Source organism: Conger conger, chromosome 12 (genome assembly GCF_963514075.1).
Source record: "Conger conger chromosome 12, fConCon1.1, whole genome shotgun sequence".
Classification (NCBI taxonomy): Eukaryota; Metazoa; Chordata; class Actinopteri; order Anguilliformes; family Congridae; genus Conger; species Conger conger.
In genome coordinates this window covers 36714235-36741310 of record NC_083771.1, presented here as the reverse complement: position 1 = coordinate 36741310, position 27076 = coordinate 36714235, and the positions used below count along the sequence as shown (strand labels likewise).

Sequence of the window (27076 nt, the reverse complement as noted above, 5' to 3'; positions counted from 1 at the left end):
TTTATATTATATATACATAGTATGACACATTATATGTGTTTTGTAAGTGCACGTATTTTCAAGTAATATGCTGATAGATAAAAAAATAACTAATTGAAAAATATATTATGTATATATATATAATATATTCAAATGAAGTAAGTGAGTACAAGGGTAAATACTAAAGCTATTCTCTCAGCAGGTCTCTAGGTCTATGAACATATTAAGAATACAGCTGGACCTGGATTCTGATTCGCCCTCTGGATTTGAATACTAACCAGTTTCCCACTGGTAAGAAACACCAGATATAACAAAAAGTTGGTAATTTCACAGGATAACAGGTAATTTCTTGTCCTTATTACTGAAAATATATTCCATTTACAAATACAAATCAATGTCTTCAACAAATCAATATTTTTTACAACACTCACAACAGTAATTAATGCCAATTTCCGTGAGTGTCCCACAGACAAAAAAAATATGTGAACTGAATCATTTTCTCCTCAGTCCTGCAGCTAATGACAGGTCAGAAGACACAGAAGACACGGTATCGACTTACAGCTGCCTCCAGCCACCCAGCTAATGGGGCTGCAATCAACCCTCCTGTCACTATGGTTACCTGCAACAGGAACTGGGATCCACAAAGCAGAGAGTGACTAAATGTTTGTGCACCACTGCAGCTGAGGCACTGGTTTGGCCCACCCAGGGGAAACCCAGTGTGTTTTTTCTTCCACATCGAGACGCCAGGGGAAACGCTGCCGAGGTTTCACAATGGCCTGTTTGTGTCCGCCGAATAATGTCATAAACAAACCGATTCACTGTCTCCCCTGCTCTGGCAGAGCGGCTAACTGAGGGGACCAGCGCGGCACGCCACGGGGCCAGTCCCTTCGACCCATATCGGAAATGCACGCACAGTCACAGGCAGGGGGCATTACAATCCAGCGGCCATTCATAGTGATTAGTGAATCAGACATCACAATCTGGCTTTTATCAAGGAGTCCTGGCACGGACACCAATGATTTGTATGCCACTTTCTGCAATGTAAAAAAAGAAAATATCCTACCATTCTCCGCAATTTCATGCTGGCAATCACAATTACTTTGGTTGTCAACTATGCCATCTCAGTTAGCGATACTGAAGAAGAAAATAGGGCAACATGTTTAGTGAAGGATCCTGCATGCATGACCCACATAAAGCATAGCCATCAGTGCTTACTACAAATGATGTGTATGTTGGTCAGGCCTCAGATGTAAAATACATTTTAATTTCATATCTTACGACAGGCAATGTCAGTGTCAGTGGTTTTGGAGGTGTCCTTCAGAGTTTATGGGGGCTTCTTGTAGTTCTTCTGCAGTATCTTTCATAGAAAGTGCTAACAAAAAGATAAATCAGCAATGAGTACTGAGATAATGAGACGTGTAATCTCTCATTCCAGGAAAGCCAGTCAACACAGGTAAGACAAATATGGGCAACCCTTGCATGTAGACATCTGCAAAACCAAGAACTCACACACAATGCTAGACATTTATTGTAGAGCTTTATTGTTTTAGTGCCCAATGATTTTTTATCTTATTTTTTTATTGGTTAGGTCACTAGTTTGGCATTCCAAGTGCAGACACAGACAGCACTTGAGCTGAACTGTTTACACAAGGAATCATCCGGACAAATGAGACAGGATTTTTTCACAGGAAAACAGCCAGCAAACCATTCCACATCAAGGGCTTTTCTGCCAGACACCATTTTGAAGTCTTCAGCCAATCAGTGATAATATAATATTTGTGGAATGCTTGAATATGATGCCTGACTTTGCCAAAGTAATCCTGGTATAAGCATTTTGTGTCACTTTGCTTGTATCCAGCTTGAACCCCTCAAGACACTTTCAAAATCACAGCTCAGGCTTGAGTTGAAGTAACCTAATAAGCTGATATTCAAGCATCAACGCTGGGTACAGAAGGCCAGAACAAGGCCATCTATCAGCCTCCCCGGTGTCCGGTCCGGCTCTCAACCCTTTCAGTTTCAATTTGCGCCTTTAAGGAAAACTGTTCTTCTACAAACAAACAACAGGAAAGAAAGGAACAACCTGCTCACGCTGAACAGGGTGCTGTCATAGCTCTTACACTCTACAGTCCAAACCGGTGCTTAAGGAAACAGGATGCATGTCAGAATTTCAGCCAAGCCAAAACATCGCAAAACACCACATGCTCTGATGTCCCAAAGAGATAAGAGCTGACATTACAGCCACTGAAAGCACATCAAACAGACCGTTTACCCCAGGAAATGCACGTTGAGCCAATTTATTATCCAAAGAAAACATTGTGTTGCGCCAAGCTTGACCAGCAGAGGGAGACAGCATGGAATATTCCAGTGACCAAAAATATATGTCCAATCCTTTGTTACAGACGAAACTTGTATTCATACGCATTTGCCTCTGGATTAACATATGGACTAAAATGTTTAAAGTGAATAATTGCTATAAATGTTATAATGTCACCAGCAAACTTACAGAAACAATAAATTCCGAAATATAAGGATAATACATATGAAAGTGGCAGCATGTAATGTATTTTTAATGTTGTGCATTGAAAATTACATTCTTTAAATTACAATCTTTAAATTCAAATCATTATATTTCACTGTCTGAGGAAGAGCAGATTCGTTTGGGCTTGACTGGCTGTAGTTATGACCGCTCTGTTGTGTTAAGTGCATAAGAGCACGAGGTGTTTTGTCCTCTTCACACTTGTACTTGTGTTTGATCTGCACTTCGTTGTACGTCGCTCTTGTAATGTAACGTAAAAGAGCATGATATAACATTCTGTTTTAATGTATACATGACGTCTTTCTAGCTCCACATTTCTAGCTCAAGATTTTTGCCTCTTAAAATGTAAAGGAAAAGATGACAGCAACATAAAACACTAATCTCTGCATAAAAACATTCCACAATAAACAGAAAACGTCAAACCTTTGTTTGTTTCTTCTCCAGATACTTCCTTTTCCTGTTCATCATGCAATCCACTTATTTCATCTGATTTCTTCTACAAGAAAGTCACAGAAAGAATGTATTCCAGCAAAAATTAGAATGCAATGTGCTGGATCTGCATGGTCTATTGAATTGGTCTATTGAATGAGAGCCTAAAGTCTTGGAAAGGAATTCCAGTAAAAATCTTTGCTAATATGCCTTGAATGTAGCTGAGGGCAAAATAACTATACATATGTTTAATTGTCTAACAACATGTGTTTCAATTGAACAACATTAGGGATACAAGCAAGCACAACTGTGTTTTTCTATGACAATGAGCGGATAGAATTTTTGTGCATTGCATTGCTATAAAACCACAACACAAGCCGAAGCTACTTAACTTAAAAAACTGTGATTAATTATTAATAATCCATGCTTTAGAAGGTAATATGAAGGCTTTCGTGAGGCCAGGAATTTTACTCACTTTCCTCAGTAGGTTATCATCCCTTAAGTGCTTCCTTAAGTGCAGAATTTTGGCCTCCAGGTTCTGGTCAGAGCCCCGCTGGACTGTAAGGGTCTCTGAGTCCTGGCAGAACCATGACGTGTGGGAGCTGTCGGCCCAAACCGGGGCCAGGCTGGCCTGAGGGACGGCCAGCGGGGCAGGGGGGCTGCAGAGTGAAACACTTCCATTAAACACCGAACGAGTGCTCCTTCTGTGGGTCTGCTCCTTTAACAAGCGATTTCATGAATACATTTAAACACAGACATATCACTGAGACAACAAGCACAAATTGTTTTTTGCCATTTATTTATTATATTTAAAACTGATTTTTCAGGGCCTCAGGGTGACTGCCCTTCATGCTTTCCTTTCAAGGAGCTGTAACTGCTAAGACCCCTGTTCAACCTTTAAGTCTCATGATCTATTGTGTCATCTCCAAATAAATTAAATAACCACCTTCCTCCTTTGCTGAAAATGAGATTTTTTTAGGGGACATAAACCACACAGAATGGCCAATATTGTGCAGGTACGGTAGTGTGGTTCAATCTATTTATAACTGTAAACCATACTTAGATATTGTGCGCTCTCTGTGACCTCGGTCACCATGGTTGCTCAATGATGTCATACTGTTGCCTTGGAAATCCCAAATCATAAAAAAGGTTTGCATTGCCTTGTCAAAACACATGCAGTTGACCAAATGGACAAAATCATATTTGCTCTGTTACTGCAGATTTCACCACAACTTGCTCAGGTCAAAACCATTTACTCAATTTTAGCTGTGTTTAATAGCTGTAGACTATTTTGTTTATCATAGCCAAAGACCTGCTGAAATATTCCATATGTGTACTAACTCCTTGCCCTCACCACACACCTGGAGTGCTTGAACTTTAACCAATGAGTACACACTATTTTTAATGTATAAAAAGATCTAAAAAGACACCTGTGCCTGTGTTCAGGCGCACCGGTGGAGAAGTCCAGCACACAGGCTTAATTACACAGTCTGATCGGTTTTCACACTGAATCTATGCAATGGACATGTGGCCATTGGTGAAATATTGAGTGAAGTCCAGGAGGTGGGCTGCCTAGCGCTACATAAACATGTGGGGGTTGTGTTTTTGTTCTGGTTGAATATAATATGGTTCCGATGGAGACTTGAAACCAGCATAAATGTCAGAGTAAGCATAATGCATGGAGTATCAGAAACTGATGCTTCGCAGAGCAGGCAGTTCTGAACAGTTAAGGGATCAGAGCCTCTGACAAGCAGTGCAGCAAGGGGCACTGGATCAGACTCAGGGAAACCAGTCCGTCTCCAACAAAGACACTGCCATCTGTCAGCATAATTCAGCATTAAGGGACACATTTAGACCATTAAAAATAACAAACAGATTATACTACTTAACCGAACATAACAGATGTGTTGGTGGTCTGCTACTTCAGGTTCATGATTAAAAAAAGAGAAGGGAAAGCTGTGATGTGTGAAACAGACTATCTCTAGGCTGCAGTGCTTGGTCCAGCCAGGAAATATAGATTTTTATTTTAAAATAATTCTGTTACAGATTGTCATGCTGCCATGACTCACCTTCTGTTCCTCTGAACTTTTGTTTCTTAGATTTCTCTGGGGTAATTATTGAAAATCTATCCTGATATGAGGTAGAGATGTCCATCCATATCACTTTACCTTAGCTTTATTCAGCTTTAATTTCATTCAAAATGATTTCTTCTAGAGGTCAAACAAAAGTGAAAATACATGCTGCATTGAAGGTTGTGCTATTTTATGATTAAATAATGGACTATGAAACTATGCCACCGGAGAGAGCACTGCATAGTGTGCATAGTGGACTGAAATTAAATTTTTATGAGCATTTATTATTTTTAAAAGCACATAAAACAATATTTTTAAAGGTCTTTGGTTTGTGGGGACAAAATGTCATAGCACACCAAACAAAACTGTCAGTGACATAATGCACTTATTTGTCTCTGTCAAACTGTTATAGTTGGACAATGGTCAGACGGCTATTTCCTAGACATTGAGAATGGAAATATGGTGTGTATTGTCTATCCACTTGTAGACAGGTCATGGCAGAGGGTGTGTAAATATTGGATTTGGGCAGTCTGTAGACTCACTGTGTCAGTAGCTCCAGCAGACCCTGCGAAGGTATGTAAATATTGGATTTGGGCAGTCTGTGGACTCACTGTGTCAGTAGCTCCAGCAGAGCCTGAGAGGGTGTGTAAATATTGGATTTGGGCAGTCTGTAGACTCACTGTGTCAGTAGCTCCAGCAGGGCCTGAGAGGGTGTGTAAATATTGGATTTGGGCAGTCTGTGGACTCACTGTGTCAGTAGCTCCAGCAGAGCCCGACAGGGTGTGTAAATATTGGATTTGGGCAGTCTGTGGACTCACTGTGTCAGTAGCTCCAGCAGGGCCTGAGAGCTGGCCTCTCTGGCCAGCTGCAGGGGCGTCTTCCCCTCCTCATTGGGCAGGGTCAGGGCCAGCACAGCCTCGGGGTGACGCAGCAGGAGCTGTGTGAGGCTCAACAGGCCCAGACGCACAGCCAGGTGGAGAAGAGTCTCTCTGGGCTGGGCTGGGGACAATAAGGACAAACATGAAGGGAGTGAGGGAGGGAGAGACAGGAGAGAGAGAGAGAGAGAGAGAGAGAGAGAGAGAGAGAGAGAGAGAGAGAGAGAGAGAGAGAGAGATTATTCTTCTCTAGTCTGTGAAAAGGTCAAGGGATTATACATGGCATACTGTTTTTTAGGGAATCAGCCAGCATTATCAGCGCTGCTAGCAATTTCATGAAATTGCTCTGGTGCAAAACAGATCAATGTTTGATTCATATGAGCAACTGCCTGCTAAATATACACTGATAGACTACACTGGTAATGTATGCTGATGGGATGGAGAAGAGATGTTAAAAACAACATCTATAATAGCTGAATGAGTTGACATTGTCCTGTATCACAGAACATGAACATGACACATTTATTTTGTGGTTGTAGGCCTCATTCTGCTCCTGTCTGTCTTATTGTGACAAACTTGCCATAACGCATTTGTCACAGCTCAAAGAAGGGCACTTTGCCCAGTAAATCATTTCAGCATTATAATATTTTTAATTGATACTATTTTTGGGACACTCATTTTGTTCTTGAAAGAATAGTTAATCTTCTGTGGTTTTGATATTACTTCAGTTTGAGTGTATGTTTTAAATTAGCCCAGACACCATGCATGTGCAATAAATTATATTTTAGATGCTTACAGAAGTTTATGATGATAAGCTGGATTTATAATGGATGGTTTAGGGACCGTTGGGGGGTTTTTTGTAATGAAAATAGACTTCAAGTGACTAGAAAGCAAAATCTAGAAAAGGAAGAGTACTCTGTGTACTTCAAGGGTATCAAAGCATATAGCTACAGGTGTTCATTGGAGGCAGAGGTACTGAAAATGAATAAAAAGAAACAAGTTCCAAGGCACTCACATGCATGTTAAAAGCCTTTATTCCATGGGCTAGAACAAAATAAAATACTCACAACCAATTCATAGCAGCTCAACATATTTCATCAGGGTTGCCAGTGTTTTTTAATATCCACGTGAGAGCCTTGGAACCTTTTCTTTTAACTCCAAAGCAACATGTACAAATGTTATATTTCCAGAGGCTGTTTATATGAACATTAATTTTATAGTGTTTATTGACATTCATAGACAATGTAAGATTTTATATTGTGCAAACTTCTTTCTTAGCAGTGGTCTCATGTTGCATGTACCATCAAAAATAATTCCAATAGAAAATAAGTTTAAGCTTTTCTTTGAAGAGTAATCATGCAGTATACATGATATACTCACACAGCCTCTGGAGGCATAGCATTGCTGTACAAGCTGTTTGAAGTTACTTAACCCCTTAAGTATCACCCCCTTTTCTTAACACAAGCTTGAAAATGACATACCCAAAATAAAATGGTTAAAGTGGCATAGAATTTGTGGGCATGTTGTAATCTGAATGCCTTAATTAATTATTTAGAATTTAAAAGAACATAAAAGGCAATGTTAAAAAACAAAACATGAAAGTATACTATATTAAAAGAAAGATAATAGCATATTAAAGACAAGACAATAAATAAAGGGAAACAGGAAATAAATGTCATCAGTTTATCGTCTTCCTTTGTTCATTTCCTCTTGGCTTTGTGAAGACTTTAATTATGATTGGTTTTATAGAATGTGACTCTGCAGGCACAATTCCTTGAGTGCTGTGCTAGGCGTGCTAGACCCTGGAGACAAGTATCACAGAGTAAACTTCAGAAAACCAGTTTGTCCAGTGTTTCAAACAAGGGTGTACTGAAGGTCGTGTTTTTACAGGTTTTAGATACACAATGTACTTATGTTTTCTTTTTTTTTCATTATTGACAATTGCTGTACCACTCCAGATCAAGGTTTCTCTGATTGCATCTATTTTTCTTTTTTCTTTTTCTTTTTCTTGGACAAAAGAAAATAGGTGTAATCGTGTCTAAATAAGTTCTTCTGATATTCTGAGCTACAGGCTAACAGCACAGCAGCAGCTTGTGTGACTGCATCCATTTCTCTTTTTCATTGAATTCACATTCACTGGATACAATGATTCACACAATATTATTTAACATGATCAATGCATTGTGTAAATTCATTAAATATGAACCTGTGCCTTTAGATCCTTCAGACACAAGCAGCACTCCTTGCAGGGCCTCCTGAAATTACCACACGTTTTGAAAAAATAAAATGAAATAAATAAATAAATAGTGTAAAATGTTTCTCTTTGAAAACATCAAATGGGCATCCCTCTGCTAAATCAAACTGTCTCGCAGTTACACCAATTTTGAATCAATTCTCAATGCCTAGCACAAATCCAGCAGCACAATCTGCCACACACACACTCTATTATGTAAGAACCTCTGGAAAAATGTCAACTATTGGCAGCATTGTCTTTCCCCCAGGGAGGCCAGCTCACACTGCCGCTCATTCACACTGTATGCCTGCCTGCTTCAACCGAGGGGAACAGCTTTGCACATGAAACGTTTTATCCCACACAAAAGGTGAAGAGGACAAAGTGACACAACGCAGCTATTCACACTGCGACACCACAGAGCACTGTGCTGCACTATAGAGGTGGGCGCTTTCGAAAAAGAATAGTAAACAACATTTCCCATTTCAAATAATGTCTGGGTTAGGTTAACAGAAGAATATGAAGAGAATGAAACATAATGAAAAGAAGCCTGGTCCATACATATGAGAACAAACTACTGTAGCCTCATGACCACAGGCTAGACATTTAAATACATTTGAAATCTTATGGTGCTAATTCAACAGTTATTTTTCAAGCCATTCTGTCCCCAGCATTGGCCATCCTATATAGGGATTATTGTGCCAGTCTACCATCTCCTCTTAAGTAATATACTATTGAGGGTGAGCAGAGGTTAGAACTGAAAGCGAGCAGTAATCCCAGTGCATGGGCTGCCAGCACAGACACATGAGCATTGTCAGAGTCTTACCGAGCTGTCTGAGAAAAGCTTGCTATTTCCACGAAAGAATAAATCATCAAAAGACAGCATTGGGACGTTCATACTTTCAAGTTAGGGTAGATCTGGTAAGTATAGTGAAGACTGATGATTCCTGCTGCACTAGAAATACATCTAAATTAACTCATTTCCCCATAACTGTCTGCATAAGTAAATGTGATGACCCTTGCAAATGTTGTTAAAACCAAATCGAACCCTTCAGCACACATAGGCAAGAGTGATGGTAATTATGAATTATGGTAATTATTAATCGTATAATTCATTAAGACAAAAATAAATTAAGATGAGCTGGCTTTACAATGTGATCAATTCAAATAGTTACTAATAGTACAATAAAATAAAACAGACCAAACTTGAAAATTATTGCAATATAATGTGATTTCTCTTCTTCATAACAACAGCTTCATATGATTATCACCTCATTGCTTCTGGGATTTTCGCTCCTCCTGCAAAGGAAGGCTGGAACAGCCAGTAACTAAGACACTTTGAGACTACATCAAAGCAGTTAAGATCGTGCTCCAGGAATCTTTCACCATGTTATTTATTGCTCATTTTTCTTTCCAAAATTCACAAATAGCAGCTGGTGATCAGGATGTGAACATGTGGTATTATACGTATTGCGTAGATTATTTATTCAAATATCTTCCAATCAATACCTGGACTAGTAATTATGCTTTATGATACCATTATTGAGAAGCTATGCAGTAATTATTCCTTAAAATGAATTTCTCAACATGTTTTGTAGAATTTACTCGGACAGCTCAAAAAAGGCATTTCATTTGTCATGCCAGAAAAGAAGCTACCATAATTGCATTAGAAGGTGAATCAGATTTGCACTATGCATTAAAAAAGCAAACACACACTCACTTATTCAGTCCAGGAAACACCCTTGGGATACAGCACGTCTGGCCTTTAGTAATCATATCCTGTTCAGATTTTATCCTGTTACAGCCCTTCCCTTCTTTCTCACTGACTATCTGGGTCTTTATGGCAATCAACGAATCGAACGACAAACAAAATGAGAGTGAATTGGCACTTTCTTTAAATGGAGGATAGTTTCCAAAATAATTCATAATCTCTCCTTTGAAAAATGTACATGGTATTAGCCAAGGCCTTTTACCCTGGTTATGAAGATTAGGCAGTCAGATCTGAGCTCTCTGATTACTGTTATTGCAGAGTTCAACACATGGGATCAGACACTGGAGCCTTCAGCAAACCTCTTCTGTACTAATCTTCCTTGCACTAATGGCTGTAATTGTCCCATCTTTGAGAACACATTTTCTTTGCTCTCTTGGGGCTTGTCTTCTTTATTTTTTTTACAGTGCAATGTTCTGTTTTGCCGTCCTATTGGCAAAGACCCAAGACCTAGCATGTCCCCACACTGGGAGTACAGAACAGTCAGTCTGCAGAACATGCAGACAGACATACATGTACGAATGCCAATGCAACAGAGATGATACGCATGGCATTCCTGTCATCAGTGCTGATGGAACTGCCCAACTGTCCCAGTACCAATGTTTTTGAGACAGAAATGCTGAATAGCTGCCCAATATTTTTTTGGATTATCTTATGTCCTCACAAGAAAAGAAGAAATTCATCACATGGGAGTTGTTAATTACTCATGTAAAAATATTTAGATAAAGATTTTTTCATATTATAACAATGTCAATCTACAATGTGGCATACAATTTTCGTTTTGTTTGTTAGCTTTGTGTGGTGATAATTGGCTTTAATTATTTTCTTCTGAAAATATACAATTGTTAAATGAGATGTTATGAGGAATTAGTAGAGACAGTTGCTCCAAGAAATATGCATAAGGCACAAGGCAATTGTTAACTGTAATCTATAAGACTAGGAAAATACATTCAGAAAACATTTTGATGTCAGAAACAATCACGGGAAACTTAACATGACTTGGCATAGCTTCAAAACAGAGCATAGGGAATATCATGTAAGCAGCCCATTTAATTCAAGTTAGAACAATGTAGACTAATAAAAAGAGTCAAGACAATAACATTGACATCAAGGCAAAGATCTTTAAAGTTTGAACCTTGAAACACAGTCGAAATGTTGGGAAACAAAAAGCTTAACTATGAAAATGGTTTGCTAATTAGGACATTCCTTATATCGAAGCAATGTCTGCATTGATCATGAGAATACTGTGATTGCTGTGATATGGGGAAACCTGATGGTACATAGCATGAACAGATCTACAGTCTAGACACAATTTAAATAGTCTCTTGTTGGGCATAGGTTGACATTGAACCTTCAACCTTAAGAAAAAAGAACATAAGAATGCATATTGGTGAGAACAGGCAATTCAGGCCATAGACTCACCAAATGTCTATAAACTAGAGTATCAGTAATAAAATCTTTAAAAAATATTTAAAAATACCTTCTCCAGATTGGCTTCCAAGGACATCCCATGCAGTCGGATAGCCCAGGTTCACCATGGCCTTTGTGACATTTTCATCCAGCCTCCTGCAGGTGGCTTCGTCCTCCAATCCAAACCTGCGGAAGAGGTCCTCATAGCTGCTGGCTGTCAGGCACTGAGCATGGGAGATGAAGTGCTGGGCCAGCTCTTGAGCATCGTCCAGGACATACTCAAGAGAGGATCTCTCCAGACAGGAGATGGGCCTTCCCGCAACATAGAGGTAAGCTGTGACAGAGACCACCTCCGCGAGGTTATGGCCTGGAAGTGAAAAGACAACAACAATGGTCGGACACATCAGCTTGTTATTAAATAGCACCACTCATACTTCAGGTATGTTTTGTATACTAATTATGGAAGTACACAAATTTACACAATAATTTTAATAAATAAGCACTATGGAATTAGGCAACACAATATTTTAGTGATTATAAAATATTGCTCAGAACACCTGCTTACAGTACTTTGAATTCAACAGATCCAGTTATGATGCAGAACACCAGGAAGTCAAGTTGACTGCTAAGAGTTACAAATACAGGCTGGTTACTGATTAAAAATTAACAGCAAAAGCCTCACGCAACAATTGCACAAAGTCTGTTTGTTTTGACCTAGCTTCTCAGGAAGTGGCTCATTTATCTCCACAGACGTGAAAGGGCATTCTGCTTTTTCTCCCACACAGATGAGAAAGGCACCACTTCTTTCAAAGCCCTGGCCTGTCGCAATTCTCCCTTTTATTATTGAAATTATTTATCTCCCAAACCGTAACACCAGAAGCATCTGTTCAAAGTATCCAATTAGCTGCCTCGGAGTTGTGTTACCCTCAGCAACTCTACACGCCTCTGTATGCGTCTCAAAGCCTTTCTCCATTTCTCATATCAGATGGCACTATGACACCAGGAGAAACGGTGGGACCACACCCGTTAGATTTCAGATCCTGGATCCTGAGGCATGTCTCTGTAAGATGGTGGGCCAATGGACCTGTTTTTATTTGAGATCAGAGTTTGGAATGGGGAGAAAAGCTAGAACACAGGATCATTTCAAAACAGATTAATGCTTAATTAATTAACAATTAAATAATATGTAAGGGATAATACTCTACGGTGCTACCACCCTGAATGGCAAATATTTCCTCATAACTGACCCGTTCATAGGGTATATACTTGCCAAAGTAACATAGTTATGGTGAATAACTAGGTGGTTGGTTATTCTTCAGTGCCGTGGTATAATTGTAATAAATATGCGCAAGAAAATGCAATTTAGCATACATCAAAGAAAAATGTAAACTAGAATGGATTCTGAGGCCATGCCAAGCAGTGGTAGATCTTTGGCAGTGTGCAATTCTGTGTTAGACTCACTGGGCACAGTGAAGCGCAGGGTACGAGCATCATCATCACTCTCAGCCACAGAGATGTGCTCCAGTGTGGACCCTTCCAGAAGCATGTAGAATCTGGCCTCCTCAGGAGCAGGCTCTGGGTTCTGCAGTACCGCACTGGCCTTCTGCTGCCCCTGGGAGAAGGACACACAAGTATGCACATAAATATACACCCAGTCAGCACTTTAATAGGTAGACCTGTTCACCAGCTTGTTAAGGCAAATATTTAATCAGCCAATCATGTGACAGCAACTAAATGCATAAAAGCATGCATTGACGTGGTCAAGAGGTTCAGCTGTTGTTCAGACCAAATGTTAGAATTGGGAAGAAATGTGATCTATGTGACTTTGACCGTGGAATGATTGTTCATGCCAGGCAGGGTGATTTGAGTATCTCAGACACTGCTGATCTCCTGTGATTTTCATGCAAACCAGTCTCTACAGCTTGCAGAGAATGGTGCGAATAACAAAAAACGTTGAGTGAGTAGCAGTTTTGCCAGACTGGTCGAAGCTGACAGGAAGGTGACAGTGACGCAAATAACCACACATTACAACAGTGGCAATGCATCAACCTAATAAAAAATTAGGCGGGCGGCCTGTAGCGTAGTGGTTAAGGTACATGACTGGGACCCGCAAGGTCGGTGGTTCTAATCCTAATGTAGCCACAATAAGATCCGTACAGCCATTGGAGTCTAATTAACTGTACATCGGCCACATGCCATTAATGTAATGTCTAAACATACCTAATAAAGTGCTCACTGAGTGTATATACAGTAGATATTGTCTTGCACAGTGTGTGCCAGGGATTTTGTCCCAATATCACAAAGACACTTGGGCACAAATGGGCATATTCATCTGGCTAGATATGATGTTGCTCTATGTGACAGTGATTAAATTATATTTGTGGTTAAAGAGGCCTGAATGAGGACTGCATTTGTTAGTTCTAAAATGGCTGCTGGATTCACACTGCAATATTAGGCAATAGGGACAGGATTTTGCATGAGCACATACAACAGTGAAGGTAAGGGACCTGCATTAAAAGGGTTAACTGCCGGTTACTGTGGCAACTGGACAAGACCAGGAAAGGTGTGGCTCATGCAGAGGAACAGGGGGTCTGTTCTGTTAGGCAATAAACATAGCCCTACCTAACACCAGTCAGCATGCACTTCTGTTCCTCTTGGATGACCTTGTAACACTGATTATTCTTGGCAAGTTTCTCCCTGAGGTTTTAAGGATAGCGATATGCTTGTAAAAACAGGCCTGTAGCTAGATTTGTGACAGATAATGACCTAAGTACTACCGAGGAGCATAGTCTAAAGAATATGTATTCAGTTCAGAAGAGCAATTTATGAAGAAAATAGCTAGGTAGGAACAGCTAGATTTGCTTGAATACAGACATGCAGTTTGGTAGTATAAATTAAATAATAAATAATTATAGTAGTCATCATAATATTAGTAATAGCAGCGCTGCAGTTGTAGTTAAGGTAGTTATAGTCATAGTAGTCAATGCAATCGAAGAGATTGTAGAAGTAGTAGCTTTGGTAATCAGGAAAGAGGTACAATGATACAGCAGATGTGTTGGCAAAATTCATCATCAGACAAAACAAAGCACTTTTTTGGGAACCCAAAACCACAAAAGCATTTCCTTCTTTCTTGACATTACACAAACAATTAACTGAAAAGGTTTACAAAAATGTTCATGGGTACACTCTGCATAAAGACATCACTTGTCAGGGAATAAAACCAATGGAAAACTTGTCAAGGACTGGAAAAATAGAAAATGCCTATCATTCTTTCGGGCATAAAACCTACATCATTACAACCTTGAATCCTTACCCCATCAATGGGAGCAATGGCAAAATATTGAAAGCAATGAGTTAATTGAAAGCAATGATTTCTAAAAGAACATCAGAAAAATAAGTTTATCATCACATTTATTCATTTTTTTTGACATTTAAAAAAAAGTTTCCTGCACATCTGGTACTTCCAAACTCTGGAGAATCTATGATGGAAAAATCCTCCAGGAACACCTTTCATGTGAGATCAACATGTCACTCTCCCATCTGCCCCTTCAGTCATTTCTCAGGATTGTGAATGAGAGGCTGTGATTCTCTCCCATCTGTAAGGGGCCCCGACAATGGGTGTTTAGTTTCCTGCCATAATTAGTCTGCAGAGACTGCTAAAAACCAAGAACGGTGGGTTTAAACTGCAGCCGCAATTCTAGCCCCAACATGAAAGCAAATCACTCGCACTGTCCCAGAGTGGCTGAAGCCAGTGGAAAGACATGTAATTGGCCTTGCATTATGTCACAGCCAGTGGGGAGACAGTTGATGTGTGCTTGTTATTCAGTCTTAGTTTATCTTGGCTGTGACCTCTGAACAACCCCAGACAGCCAACAGAATGCTGGAACATGGGTGGTAATAATATTTAAGTAAAAAAGCTGTTCAGAAGGACATCTACTACAACTGGTAGCAAGAGTTCAGTACTGTGTAGTACTAGTTGATGAGAGAGGAAAGTACTTATGGCCATTCAACAAAATGGAAAACAGGCCGATTTTTAAAAGTATTTATCTGGCTCTGACGCTGACGAAGGATGTGATTTAGAAGTTGGCAAAGTGTGACTGCAGATGTGAATAGTGGTGGTTAGTAAAAATCGAACAAAGGTGATGAACTTAGGACCATATTAATCAAATCAATTTAAAGAAAACGAATCTCATGTCGGTGTTCCCATTAAAGTGTTCTTTTATATTTACTGATGTGTCTCCCTTGCACAACAGTTCTTCTAACTACACAAACTCCAAATAATCAATTGTGCAAATCTTGCAATGCACAGGAGTGGGTTTTGTTGAGGACAGAACTGAGGTAATGTACATTGGTTCAACAGGGCATGCCTTGTGTAGACTGCACACCCATGTCATTTCCTGCATTGTGCATACTCTGGGGTTTCCTTGCTAAGGTGTGGTCCAGAGAATAATTGCTCAGTACAGCAAACTGGCATGTACTGTAATAGCAATGCAGTCAGCCCAAATCCAATTTAATTCCAACAAACCTAAATATTTTCTATCAAACTAATGTAAGCATAGGTCATTTCAGATGTCAAATAAACATAAACTTACTGGTCCAAAATGTATTTTAAAAATACTACGTAATCTTCTTAAAAACAGGACTAATAACACTAATGCTAATAATTGCTCTTATTAAAGCAAATTCTGTTACATTTTTAGATCTTATGAACATTTGCTTATAGGTTGCGGCAAACCAACAAAAAAAGGAATTGCTTCATTTTACCGAAATATATTTCCATATTATTGTAATTAATCTCTTCAGAGTGCACTGTGAATTGGCTTGTAACAGTTCATTGGGGCTTCATTAAATATATCAAACACTTAATGATATGAAGAATGGAAATGGAACTACTGACCAATGTCCAAGTAAGATATGGCTGCTTACTGTTTTACTTGAATGCAAGCTAAATGATGCATTCTCCCTTCTGATTTTGTGCATGCTTACAGATTGTTGTTCCACACCCACCCCCCCCCCCACCCCGCCCCCACCCATTCCAAGCAACTCCTGTTTTCCCTCTCAACTGAGAAACCATTTTCTAAAAGACAGCACTATGCAAGCAGTATTATGCAGCTTTCAAAAGGGTACTCACTGTTTTATAACAAAAGGCCTGAATTGTGAATAGAAAAATTAATATTCATTAGAATATTCCCATTAAATTAAAATAATGAAGGAGAAAGCAATAACGTAATGTACCTAGTTAATCTGCTCTAAAAAATACAAAAAAATATTTCTTTGCAAATGCTGTCGATGAATACAATGAAGAGTGGTAATTGGGCTGTGACTGTTATGTGACCGTTTAGACAGTGTTCAACCAAACATTGCTCAAAGTGCTCAGACTTGGCCTGGCTTTGACTTCCTCGGTTCCCTCAGAATAAGGCCTTAGGCTTCAGCATTCTTCTCATTTTATCTCCTAACTGGCATGCAGTCTGTAACCAGGTGATGACTTACTGCTGGCCAACAGTAGCACGTTACCCAAACATTCCCGCTGAACACTACACTGACAGGCAGGGAGATCAGACTGTTCTCAGGGCCAAACACACTCACTTCACAGACACATGTGGAAAGTCCAGACATCACACGCTCAGGACCTGAACCCGAGCCAGAACAGTAAGCCGCACTACACAGGATGCGCCTCCTATTATTCAGAAATGATCATTCATAATGGACATTGCGGCATGGTATCGAAGCCAATGCTCTCCACACAACAGATGTTGGATTTGTGCAAAGTGTCCATACTTTTCCCCTACATTCACTTTTCAGTACGCGCAGAAATGTAAGAAAGTGATAAAAATACAATAGAAATAGCTACACAAACATCTTGCTGTGCTTAGAAGACTTCATCCAACATCATGCATCATGTCTGAATAAACCTCTGTGAACACTTTTAATGTCAGACATTCATCCAAGGCAGACAAATAAAAAATAACAAGTTAATGGTGAACTTATATGGATACTGAAGGCGTTTTATTTTCATTCACATGATAATTGTTTACACTTTAATGGAGCATAGAACTAATGTTCTTGGGTGAATACAGACTGACGCTGATTCTGGTTTCACCTGCTACTCAATGATCACACGAGTCACAAGGATGACAGTGGAGGGGCTACTTACATATAAAGGCACTTGGTGTCTGCTCAGCTCCATTCCGTCAGCATCTGCAGACACAACACAATCAGACTGAGTTTAACTCTGTCTACACAGCAGGAGTGGACAGAAACCCATTACAGGTAATGGAAACACTTCAAGTTTTTTTCAGAGTAGCCAGGCTTAGGCTCAGAAAAAGACAAATAATAAAACAAAATAATAAAATTGAGTTGGAATAAACCATAAGCAGTTGTACATATTTTATCAATGACTCACAGGCCTTTTCACATCTAGCGAAACAGACCAGTCTCCTTTCTAAACAGTATCAGATTAGGCAATAGCACATCATATGAAAAAAATACAAGCCGCTCAAGCTGGTCCTTATTGTGTAGAATAATGATTTTCTTAGGCTGTATATCTTTCCTACTCTTTCCTAGTGTCTGTCCTATCTTCCAAGCAAGCACAAATGATGTGCATCTTTTAATACTGTAGCTGTCTACAGCAGATATCCACAAGGCTACCAACTACATGTAATTCTTATGTAATATCAGTTTTATAAGGAAGACTACTGATTACAATGGATGGCACCTGTCAGCTCTCAGACATAGATGAGATCTGTGCCTATCTCAATGTTCTTTTTCTGCGAATTTGGGCTTGATAATGACAAGACAATCAAGAGATAACACCCAGTCTGTCATGAGCCATTTTAGTTCTCCGCAGCCTGTTGCAGTCTGAGGCAGAGAACCACAATCACAGTGCGCCTGCCTTAGTATAGAAAGAAAGCATATGGTCACTCCATTCTGATAATATCTGTAGTGTTCCTTTGTCTCCAACTTTTGTAAATGGTGAACAAAACCTTCCCATAATTGGGCAAAATATCCCACAGCCTTTGCTATGAAAGAAACTTAATCTTCTCAAAAATGTAGAACAAAGTATAATGAGTCTGACTCATCCTTTTCCAATAATTTTTATGTGAAACGCCTACTCTCTGAACACTGGGAAACTTAGGAAAAGTGTATAACCAGCAAGATTCATATTTCTTTCATTGTCATTAAACTGGCCTGCCATTTGTCTTTTTTCTCGTATACTAGCAAAAATGATTCATTAAAACTACATTAACCACACCTAGCAGCTAGGGAGTTCAATGGCACAACAAAAGTAACAATGCCAGTGTCCTCACACTGCTTGCCTAAAGAAAAGCTTCCAACACAAAACCCAGCAGTAATACTGGGCATAAAGGTTGAAACATATGAAACATGAAACAAATTGAAACATTCAAACATTTATGAAAAATGAACAGTGAACATTATATGTTACCTACAGTGGTGTGAAAAAGTGTTTGCCCCCTTCCTGATTTCTCATTTCTTTGCATGTTTGTCACACTTAAATGTTTCAGATCATCAAACAAATTTAAATATTAGTCAAAGACAACAAAGACACAAGTAAACACAAAACGCAGTTTTTATTATTATGGGAGAAAAAAAAATCCAAACCTACATGGCCCTGTGTGAAAAAGTGATTACCCCCCCTGTTAAAACATAACTTAACTGTGGTTTATCAAACCTGAGTTCAATTTCTCTAGCCACACCCAGGCCTGATTACTGCCACACCTGTTCTCAATCAAGAAATCACTTAAATAGGACCTGCCTGACAAAGTGAAGTAGACCAAATGATCCTCAAAAGCTAGACATCATGCCGAGATCTAAAGAAATTCAGGAACAAATGAGAAAGAAAGTAATTGAGATCTATCAGTCTGGAAAAGGTTATAAAGCCATTTCTAAAGCTTTGGGACTCCAGCGAACCACAGTGAGAGCCATTATCCACAAATGGCGAAAACATGGAACAGTGGTGAACCTTCCCAGGAGTGGCTGGCCGACCAAAATTACCCCAAGAGCGCAGGGACGACTCATCCAAGAGGTCATAAAAGACCCCACAACAACATCCAAAGAACTACAGGCCTCGCAGTTAAGGTCAGTGTTCATGACTCCACCATAAGAAAGAGACTGGGCAAAAATGGCCTGCATGGCAGAGTTCCAAGATGAAAACCACTGCTGAGCAAAAAGAACATTAAGGCTCATCTCAATATTGCCAGAAAACATCTTGATGATCCTCAAGACTTTTGGGAAAATACTCTGTGGTCTGACGAGACAAAAGTTGAACTTTTTGGAAGGTGTGTGTCCCATTACATCTGGCGTAAAAGTAACACCGCATTTCAGAAAAAGAACATCATACCAACAGTAAAATATGGTGGTGGTAGTGTGATGGTCTGGGGCTGTTTTGCTGCTTCAGGACCTGGAAGACTTGCTGTGATAAATGGAACCATGAATTCTGCTGTCTACCAAAAAATCCTGAAGGAGAATGTCCGGCCATCTGTTCGTGACCTCAAGCTGAAACTAACTTGGGTTCTGCAGCAGGACAATGATCCAAAACACACCAGCAAGTCCACCTCTGAATGGCTGAAGAAAAACAAAATGAAGACTTTGGAGTGTCCTGACCTGAATCCTATTGAGATGCTGTGGCATGACCTTAAAAAGGCCATGGGCCAAAATTCCTCCACAGCGCTGTAAGAGACTCATTGCAAGTTATCGCAAACGCTTGATTGCAGTTGTTGCTGCTAAGGGTGGCCCAACCAGTTATTAGGTTTAGGGGGCAATCACTTTTTCACACCGGGCCATGTAGGTTTGGATTTTTTCTCACTTAATAATAAAAACCTTCATTTAAAAACTTTGACTAATATTTAAATTAGTTTGATCTGAAACATTTAAGCGTGACAAACATGCAAAAAAATAAGAAATCAAGGGGGCAAACACTTTTTCACACCACTGTATCTTAGGAATGGGCACTGTATTTATCATGAGTTCAATAAAAAATTGAATGCGCAGTCCAGGTTATATTTTACAACATATTGTACCCGGAACCAGCAGATGGGGAAATCACCCTGTTATCTACATGCAAATATCCATAAGTCATCAGTTCCCCCTTTGAGTCTGGTTCTCCTGGAGCTTTGTGGCTGTTCATGTGCCATAGCAACTGTTACTGCTGGCTTGCTCACAAGGGAATCCAGGAGGTTATTCCATCTAGGGGTTTCTGCAATTAAATTGGCTGCTGTACATGGCGTACATTATCAGTAGTTTTATTACTTCACGGTTTAGCACTTAACTCTCTCACTTGTTAATAGCTTGTGTCCATGACAACTCAAAGTTAAACTGAATTGAATGTCAGCTTTGTAATTCATATATTTACTGGTATTTGCAGCTGTATATACCTATAAATAAAGGTTTTATTCCTTTAGCATTATATAATGATAATTTCATTCAGGATACAATTTTAGTAATTTCAATATAACTATTTCAATTGTTATTTTGTATCAATGGCTGTTTAATGTGCCCTCTATCTTTTGTCCATTTGTTCACACCGACTTGAATAAGAAATTCATACAATGAACATAAAAAGAACATGTCTGTTCTTTTGTCTCTGCAGTCCAGCATATAGGATTTTAAATGAAATAATGAGTATGAGGTTAAGGTGCAAACTACCACCAATTTGAGGGTTCCTACAGCCATATCTGAAGATCCATAAAGGAAATGCATCCCTTTTTATATATACCTATAGTCTGTTATTGGCATTTGTTAAAATAAGGACCAGAGTTGTGCCAATGAAAGTCAAGGAAGCCATTGTGAGGCTGAGAAATATAAATAAGTCAGATATATAGGCTTGTTTGGAACATCACAAGAAAGACAGGACCGGTGTATGCTTGAGGTTATTGCCAGATGAAGCACCGGCCAATGATTTTGGAGGAATTTGGGCAGTTCTTTTTAGCCTCCGTACTTTGCTCTCGCCATAACTCTGATACAAGTGAATTGTGGTCTCATTTGTCCACAAGTCCTTTTTCCAGAAATATGCAGGCTCTTTTAGGTACTACATAACAAACTGTAACCTGGCCTAGTGGCCATCCTGTTTTGCAGCTAACTATTGATTTGCATCTTACATTACATTACATTATTGGTATTTGGCAGACGCTCTTATCCAGAGTGACGTACAGTTGATTAGACTAAGCAGGAGACAATCCTCCCCTGGAGCAATGCAGGGTTAAGGGCCTTGCTCTAGGGCCCAACGGCTGTGTGGATCTTATAGCAGCTACACCGGGATTAGAACCACCGACCTTGCGTGTCCCAGTTATTTACCTTAACCATTATGCTACAGGCCACCCACATCTGGCAGTATAGCCTCTGTAGATCTGTTTGTGAAGTCTCATGCAGAGAGTAGTCACTGACATATCCCTTGGTCTAGACCATTTGTAGTGTGTCACAAGGAGAAAACTGGATGTACCAAGGAAAACAATTTGCGTTTGTCTGCAAACATAGCCACCACCGCTGGCCATCAGTACAGACCGCCTTCCTGTCCACCACCAGCACCAGTGTGCTCACTTCCTGAGCAGATCACAATGCAGTCTTCACCACACACAGGCACAAGGTGACCCTAAGAAGGGGCCTGGTCTCTCCCCGACATCATAGATCTGGTTCAAGCTTTGCTTTGCTGTGGTTGCTGCTGGAACTGATAAAGCATGCATGAGTTGGTTTTAGAAATTTCTATTCCATTCATTCTCTCAGCCCACCACAATCTGGGTCAATATGTCACATCATAAACTAATGTCCAAGTCAGCAATATTCCATGCCCCTGAAAAAAAAGATACATTAATTTTGCACATGACATTATCTACTGTATAGTGAATATGTGTATGAGTATTATTTGGAATTACTTCATACCAATTACTCTGTCTTAAGATGAGGACAGGCAGATCAGAGCAAGTATCTGTGGCACACCATATTTAGATAAAGTATTAGTGTGTGCAGAATCACCCAGACTGTACTAGTACTGCCATTGGGTGCCACTGCCAGCAGCCACACAGGGTACCTCATAGTCAGCCACAATTATTACCATAGACATTAAACTCAATCTCTAGTCACAGCAATATGTTCGCCAGGCTGCAAATATGCACAGTAAAAGATTTATCTTTGTGCTAACATTGTGAACTGATAAAAAAACAATGACTGCACTGCTTTTACCGTGATCGATCACACAATTGGAGATAATTCATCAGTGGGAACAGGCTTCAGGCAATAGTCCATCCATTGCTGATCCAATCTTTTAAATTCTATTCTCGTATCGTGAGAGGGAACTTCTCTCACATTTTAGAACAGGACTCATAACATTCCATTACCATTATTCACCATTTACTTCTATGGTCTCGTTAAGCAGGAAACATCAATGTATGCTGCTGGGATATGCAGCACAGTAGCTCCCAAAGCAATTATTTGTAGATTGATGAAAAGGTCTGCAGCCCTTTGATGAAAAATTCAGAATATTAACATCATATTGATTATTTTATTTCAAATTTGCTGAAGTGCTGAGCCAGAACAACAAGAATTGTGTCACTGTCCCAATATTTTTGCATTTAACTGTCTATTTAAATAAACGTGAACAACATTTCAGTTTAATTTGCAAAAAGCTGTGCTTACAACTTGGGCAACTTTGATTTTTTTTCCTTCCCGCCACCTAAACTGGTATTTCAATGATTATCCTCAAGGGTCCTCTTACACACTCCAACAGCACAGGTAAAGGTACAATAGGTAAGATTTTTGTGTTAAAACAATGTTACAAGACCATTCTAAATCCCTTCCTATCATTGAAAAAGGCTCACTGACATGTTGACCCATCCTCTGCCTGTGTTTATAGTCCTTAAATTCGGGTTTCAAAATATACAGATGACAGCCCGACACTCTGCACCAAAGCATGGTACAACTGTACAATAATTCAAGCTCAATGGTTGAAAATTGGTTCTAATTGCCACAGCCAATAGCGTTTCAACGTCAGCGCATTTACAGTGAAGGGGGAGGGATAAACAGTGTTGTGGTTTGAAGGTGTTTGTTGCTGCTATTCCTCTCTTCACTGTTAGAAGTCTGAAATGACCTATTGTACCTTTAAATGTACCTTCAAATGTCTTAAAATTGAGTTTATAATTGAGACATGTCTAGGGGAGACAAACTGGTGGTATTTCTAACATCTACACAATGCTTAGATTCTCCCAATGTTGTGCTGTATTGTAAAGGTCATTCTACAGCTACTCTGTTCAGGTAACACACTCACAGTTTATTTTACATTCTTTCAGTAAGCAGAAAGCACTACAAGATAGAGTAGGCAGCAAAATATTCACAATGTTCTTCCAAATGTGATGCAATATTTCTTTGTTCATGCAAACTATTGCAATCTGAAAAACAATCCTGTATTCCTGTACAAAGAGGCGCTTTGTATGTTGCATGGAACAATGCAAATGAATGGTGACCCATAATGCCCTCCTCTGCCTTGAAGCCTGAATTTATTTGGGGAAATAATCTCACTCAATCAGAACTGAATGAAAGCTCTTATTCAGTGTTTTTAATGTACTTTATAATGTACTTTTAAATCATAACATAGTAACTATGCATCTACAATTAATAGTTGCGCAATTGAAAGCGAAGTAGCCTTGTTGCTTAATTACATTAAAATACTGGGACTTATACAAACACAAGGGTTATCTGAAAAGGTCACTGCATTTGAACGTGTGTATTAACATTAACAATTTCTCCTAATAAAAGTTCTGATGAAATATTTTAAGCAACCTGCTAAAACAAACAGTTTCATACGATTACATTGTAGGCCCACGCAACCCGGGTGTAAAATCCAGCTAGGACCATCTTGAAATTACCAACCACCAGCTGTTTCAAAACATATCTTGAGCTGGCCAAACCATGGTGAGTATGGAGCTGGTCTGAACTGGTCATCCAGTTACCAGCTGTTTCAAAACCTAGCTTGAGCTGTTATTTTCAGCAGGGAATGTACCCTACACACATTAATCTGTACCATGATCCGTACAAATGGTGCATTCCCGTCACCCCTCTGCTGAACTGAGCGGTCTCAGGCAGTCAGACTGCTTCTCCGATGCCCTTAACTGTGTAAACCAGCTTGCTCACATCACCCCACTACAGCCTACTACACTCTCTGCAGTTTTCTGTGGCATAGGTCCCTGACAACACGGATGAATAAATGTCTCACTACTTTAATTGTAATTGTAATCCGTTATTCAGATTTTTGTTAACTTAAAATAGCACTAGGCCTATAAGTCCTGATTCAAATAGCACTGGCCAAACACAGCCACATAGTTCAATTAAATTTACAGAGTGGCTAAAAACATATGCATCAAATTAAATATAAATGTACATGTATTAGGAATGTGGTGTATTGATCAGAGCATGACAATTATTAACAAAATCATTCAAAATTGAAAGTACAAATACCATTCAGTAGTTATACAGAATACAAACACTACCAATAATTATAAAGTCCCCCTTTCAACACAACAGACTAGTCTATAATAACAGACTTAATTGCTCTAATGAACGTTGGATATAATGCGCTAGAAAGTGGTGCATGTTGGCATAACTGTTTCATGTTATTATGATCCACATGGTCACTTGCTAAATTGTCTGGGAAATGACTTTGAAATACTTTCCAATTATAAACTAGGTTACAAAGTTAAACATTTCCCAGATATTTTTTTAAACCCAATGTTAGAAAAGAAATGAGCACTGCTACCATTTATCTTAAAGTTGAACAATGTTTCGCAGTACACTGTATGCTGTATGTAGAGCTGTCAGTGAGAAAAGCTGTTTTTGTTTTCCCCCATTAATATGGAATTTAACTCGCAGAGATAGCCGCCATCAATAAAGCCTCCTATTGTAAAGCATGCACGTTAACAGCAAGCTAAATCACCTCGATCTTCCTATTACAAAACAGTTAGCCTACAAAGTAACAATACCCAACGTGAAGAAGGACACATGTCAGCTGGCTGCAGTTGCTTTGGCTTACAGTAAAATTGTACGTTACCTCAATTCACGCGTCAGCAGAACCTGTGGTCTCAAGATAAGCAATCAGTATTCCCACATCCTTGCAACTTTTCCATATGACGAAATGTCCACGTTAAGCTAAAACAAGAAAAATGTAATGCGAATTTACTCCTATTCCGCAACTTAAGAACGGACGAACAGCCGGAAAGTCAGTGCGAACACACAGATCTAGGGTCTCCAGAAAGCACCGGTACTCCAGAGTGGCAGAGCTCGTCGGCTTTCTCACTTATTTTGTGTGTGCGGTGGTAGACAGCCTCCCTCCTCAGGCTCCGGGCAGGTCACACGGAAAGACGGGCAATAACAGCGTCACGTGTTCATATACACAACCTGGCTGACTGTGTTTAACCCGTTGACTTCGACAGGTGCATGCATGTCACAAAAAAGAAAGAAAAAATGCTCATTAAATTACGAAGCACATTGACAGCGGACACAGCCATATGAAAGCACCTATATAACACCGTATTTGGATCCTTTTTACATAAACTATTTAGGTAGGGACATATGTGTAGACTAGCTACAACACGGGTCATAAAGGACGAAAACTAAACAGAAGCGTCCCGTAGAGAAGGTAACTATTTATTTATGTTCAGACTGATACCTCGCATTGTACGCTATAGCTGTAGCAAAGCAACGGTAGTCAAACTCAATAATTTCTGCAGGAACCAGAGGTTCTTCCCCTTAACCCCTTTGTCATCTTGGTACGTTAAGCCTTGGCTAAGATTTCCAAACCTACATTTGAGGAGAAAATAACTGTTCAACTTGGTGTGGAGTTTCCAAGTTAAGCACAAGCTGTGTCATTCTTTAGCAATGTCCTCACTGTTGGTACAACACAGAACAAGAGAGAACCCAACAACACGGAAGTTGATGGCAGAATTTCAGAAATAAAAGCAACCACTTAATGAAGTTATCTGGTGTTTGTTTTGGACAGTCTCTGTGTGCCTTATCCACCTTGTTAGGTGCTAACTTGTAGAATGTGAGGTAAGGTCCTGTTATGAAACATTGGGTATTTGATAAAGAAAACTGTCCATTAAACACATGCTAATAGATATTCTGTATGAATTTATATTATGTATTTACTGTATATGGACAAATATATGCTATATGCAAATATCTGCATAATATATACACAGTTGCTTGCCATTGACAGTGTCCTTTTGAGGGCTCCTTCCACATATAGTATCTAAACTAGAATGGCTGCCTGACAGAAACTTAGGGCAGAGGACAGACATGGTCAAAGTGTATACTGTACATTGTGGAGCAAGGGAGGCAAGAACAAAATCAGCTAAACAGTTTTTTTATCAGAGTGATAAATTGCTCATACAGAAACCATGGAAAATGGTCATAGCAATACAATCTCAAAATGACTCATATTCACTACAAAAAGGGTCAAAGTCAAATGAATGTTCCCCTGTTGGAGCCACAGCTTCCCAGTCTCAACATGTATTGCGTGCAGGATTACATGATAATAATGCTCATACTGGCCCTTCAGGTAGATTGGTTAGAAGGGACTTTTGACACTATTACACGCAGTACAGAGGTAATATCTTTCAGATATCTATGTGTCTGTTACACTTCTGTTGTGTTTTAACCATCATTGGCATTTGTTTTTCCTCACTGGTCACTTCTCACTCCATTTGCTCTTGTTGACATTTCTTTTTCAATAGTTCTCATGGCTTTTCATTTCTATTCCCCCTATTCTTAAATCAA

General features: G+C 39.4%; 1 protein-coding gene across 4 annotated transcripts in view; it reads right to left on the bottom strand.

Annotated features, from left to right (window-relative positions):
• The window catches only part of arhgef28a (Rho guanine nucleotide exchange factor (GEF) 28a), a 73843-nt gene extending 48244 nt beyond the window's left edge, over nt 1-25599 (bottom strand). For all 4 annotated transcript variants that reach the window (XM_061263673.1, XM_061263675.1, XM_061263674.1 and 1 more), the window contains exons 1-7: nt 25350-25599; nt 17454-17497; nt 12761-12911; nt 11370-11666; nt 5835-6015; nt 3420-3603; nt 2939-3011 (exon numbers count right to left, since the gene is read on the bottom strand). In XM_061263673.1, coding sequence (XP_061119657.1) covers nt 2939-3011; nt 3420-3603; nt 5835-6015; nt 11370-11666; nt 12761-12911; nt 17454-17486 — 919 coding nt within the window. In that variant the 5' untranslated portion in view covers nt 17487-17497; nt 25350-25599. The remainder of the gene's footprint in view (nt 1-2938; nt 3012-3419; nt 3604-5834; nt 6016-11369; nt 11667-12760; nt 12912-17453; nt 17498-25349) is intronic.
• Nucleotides 25600-27076: the final 1477 nt, after the last annotated feature.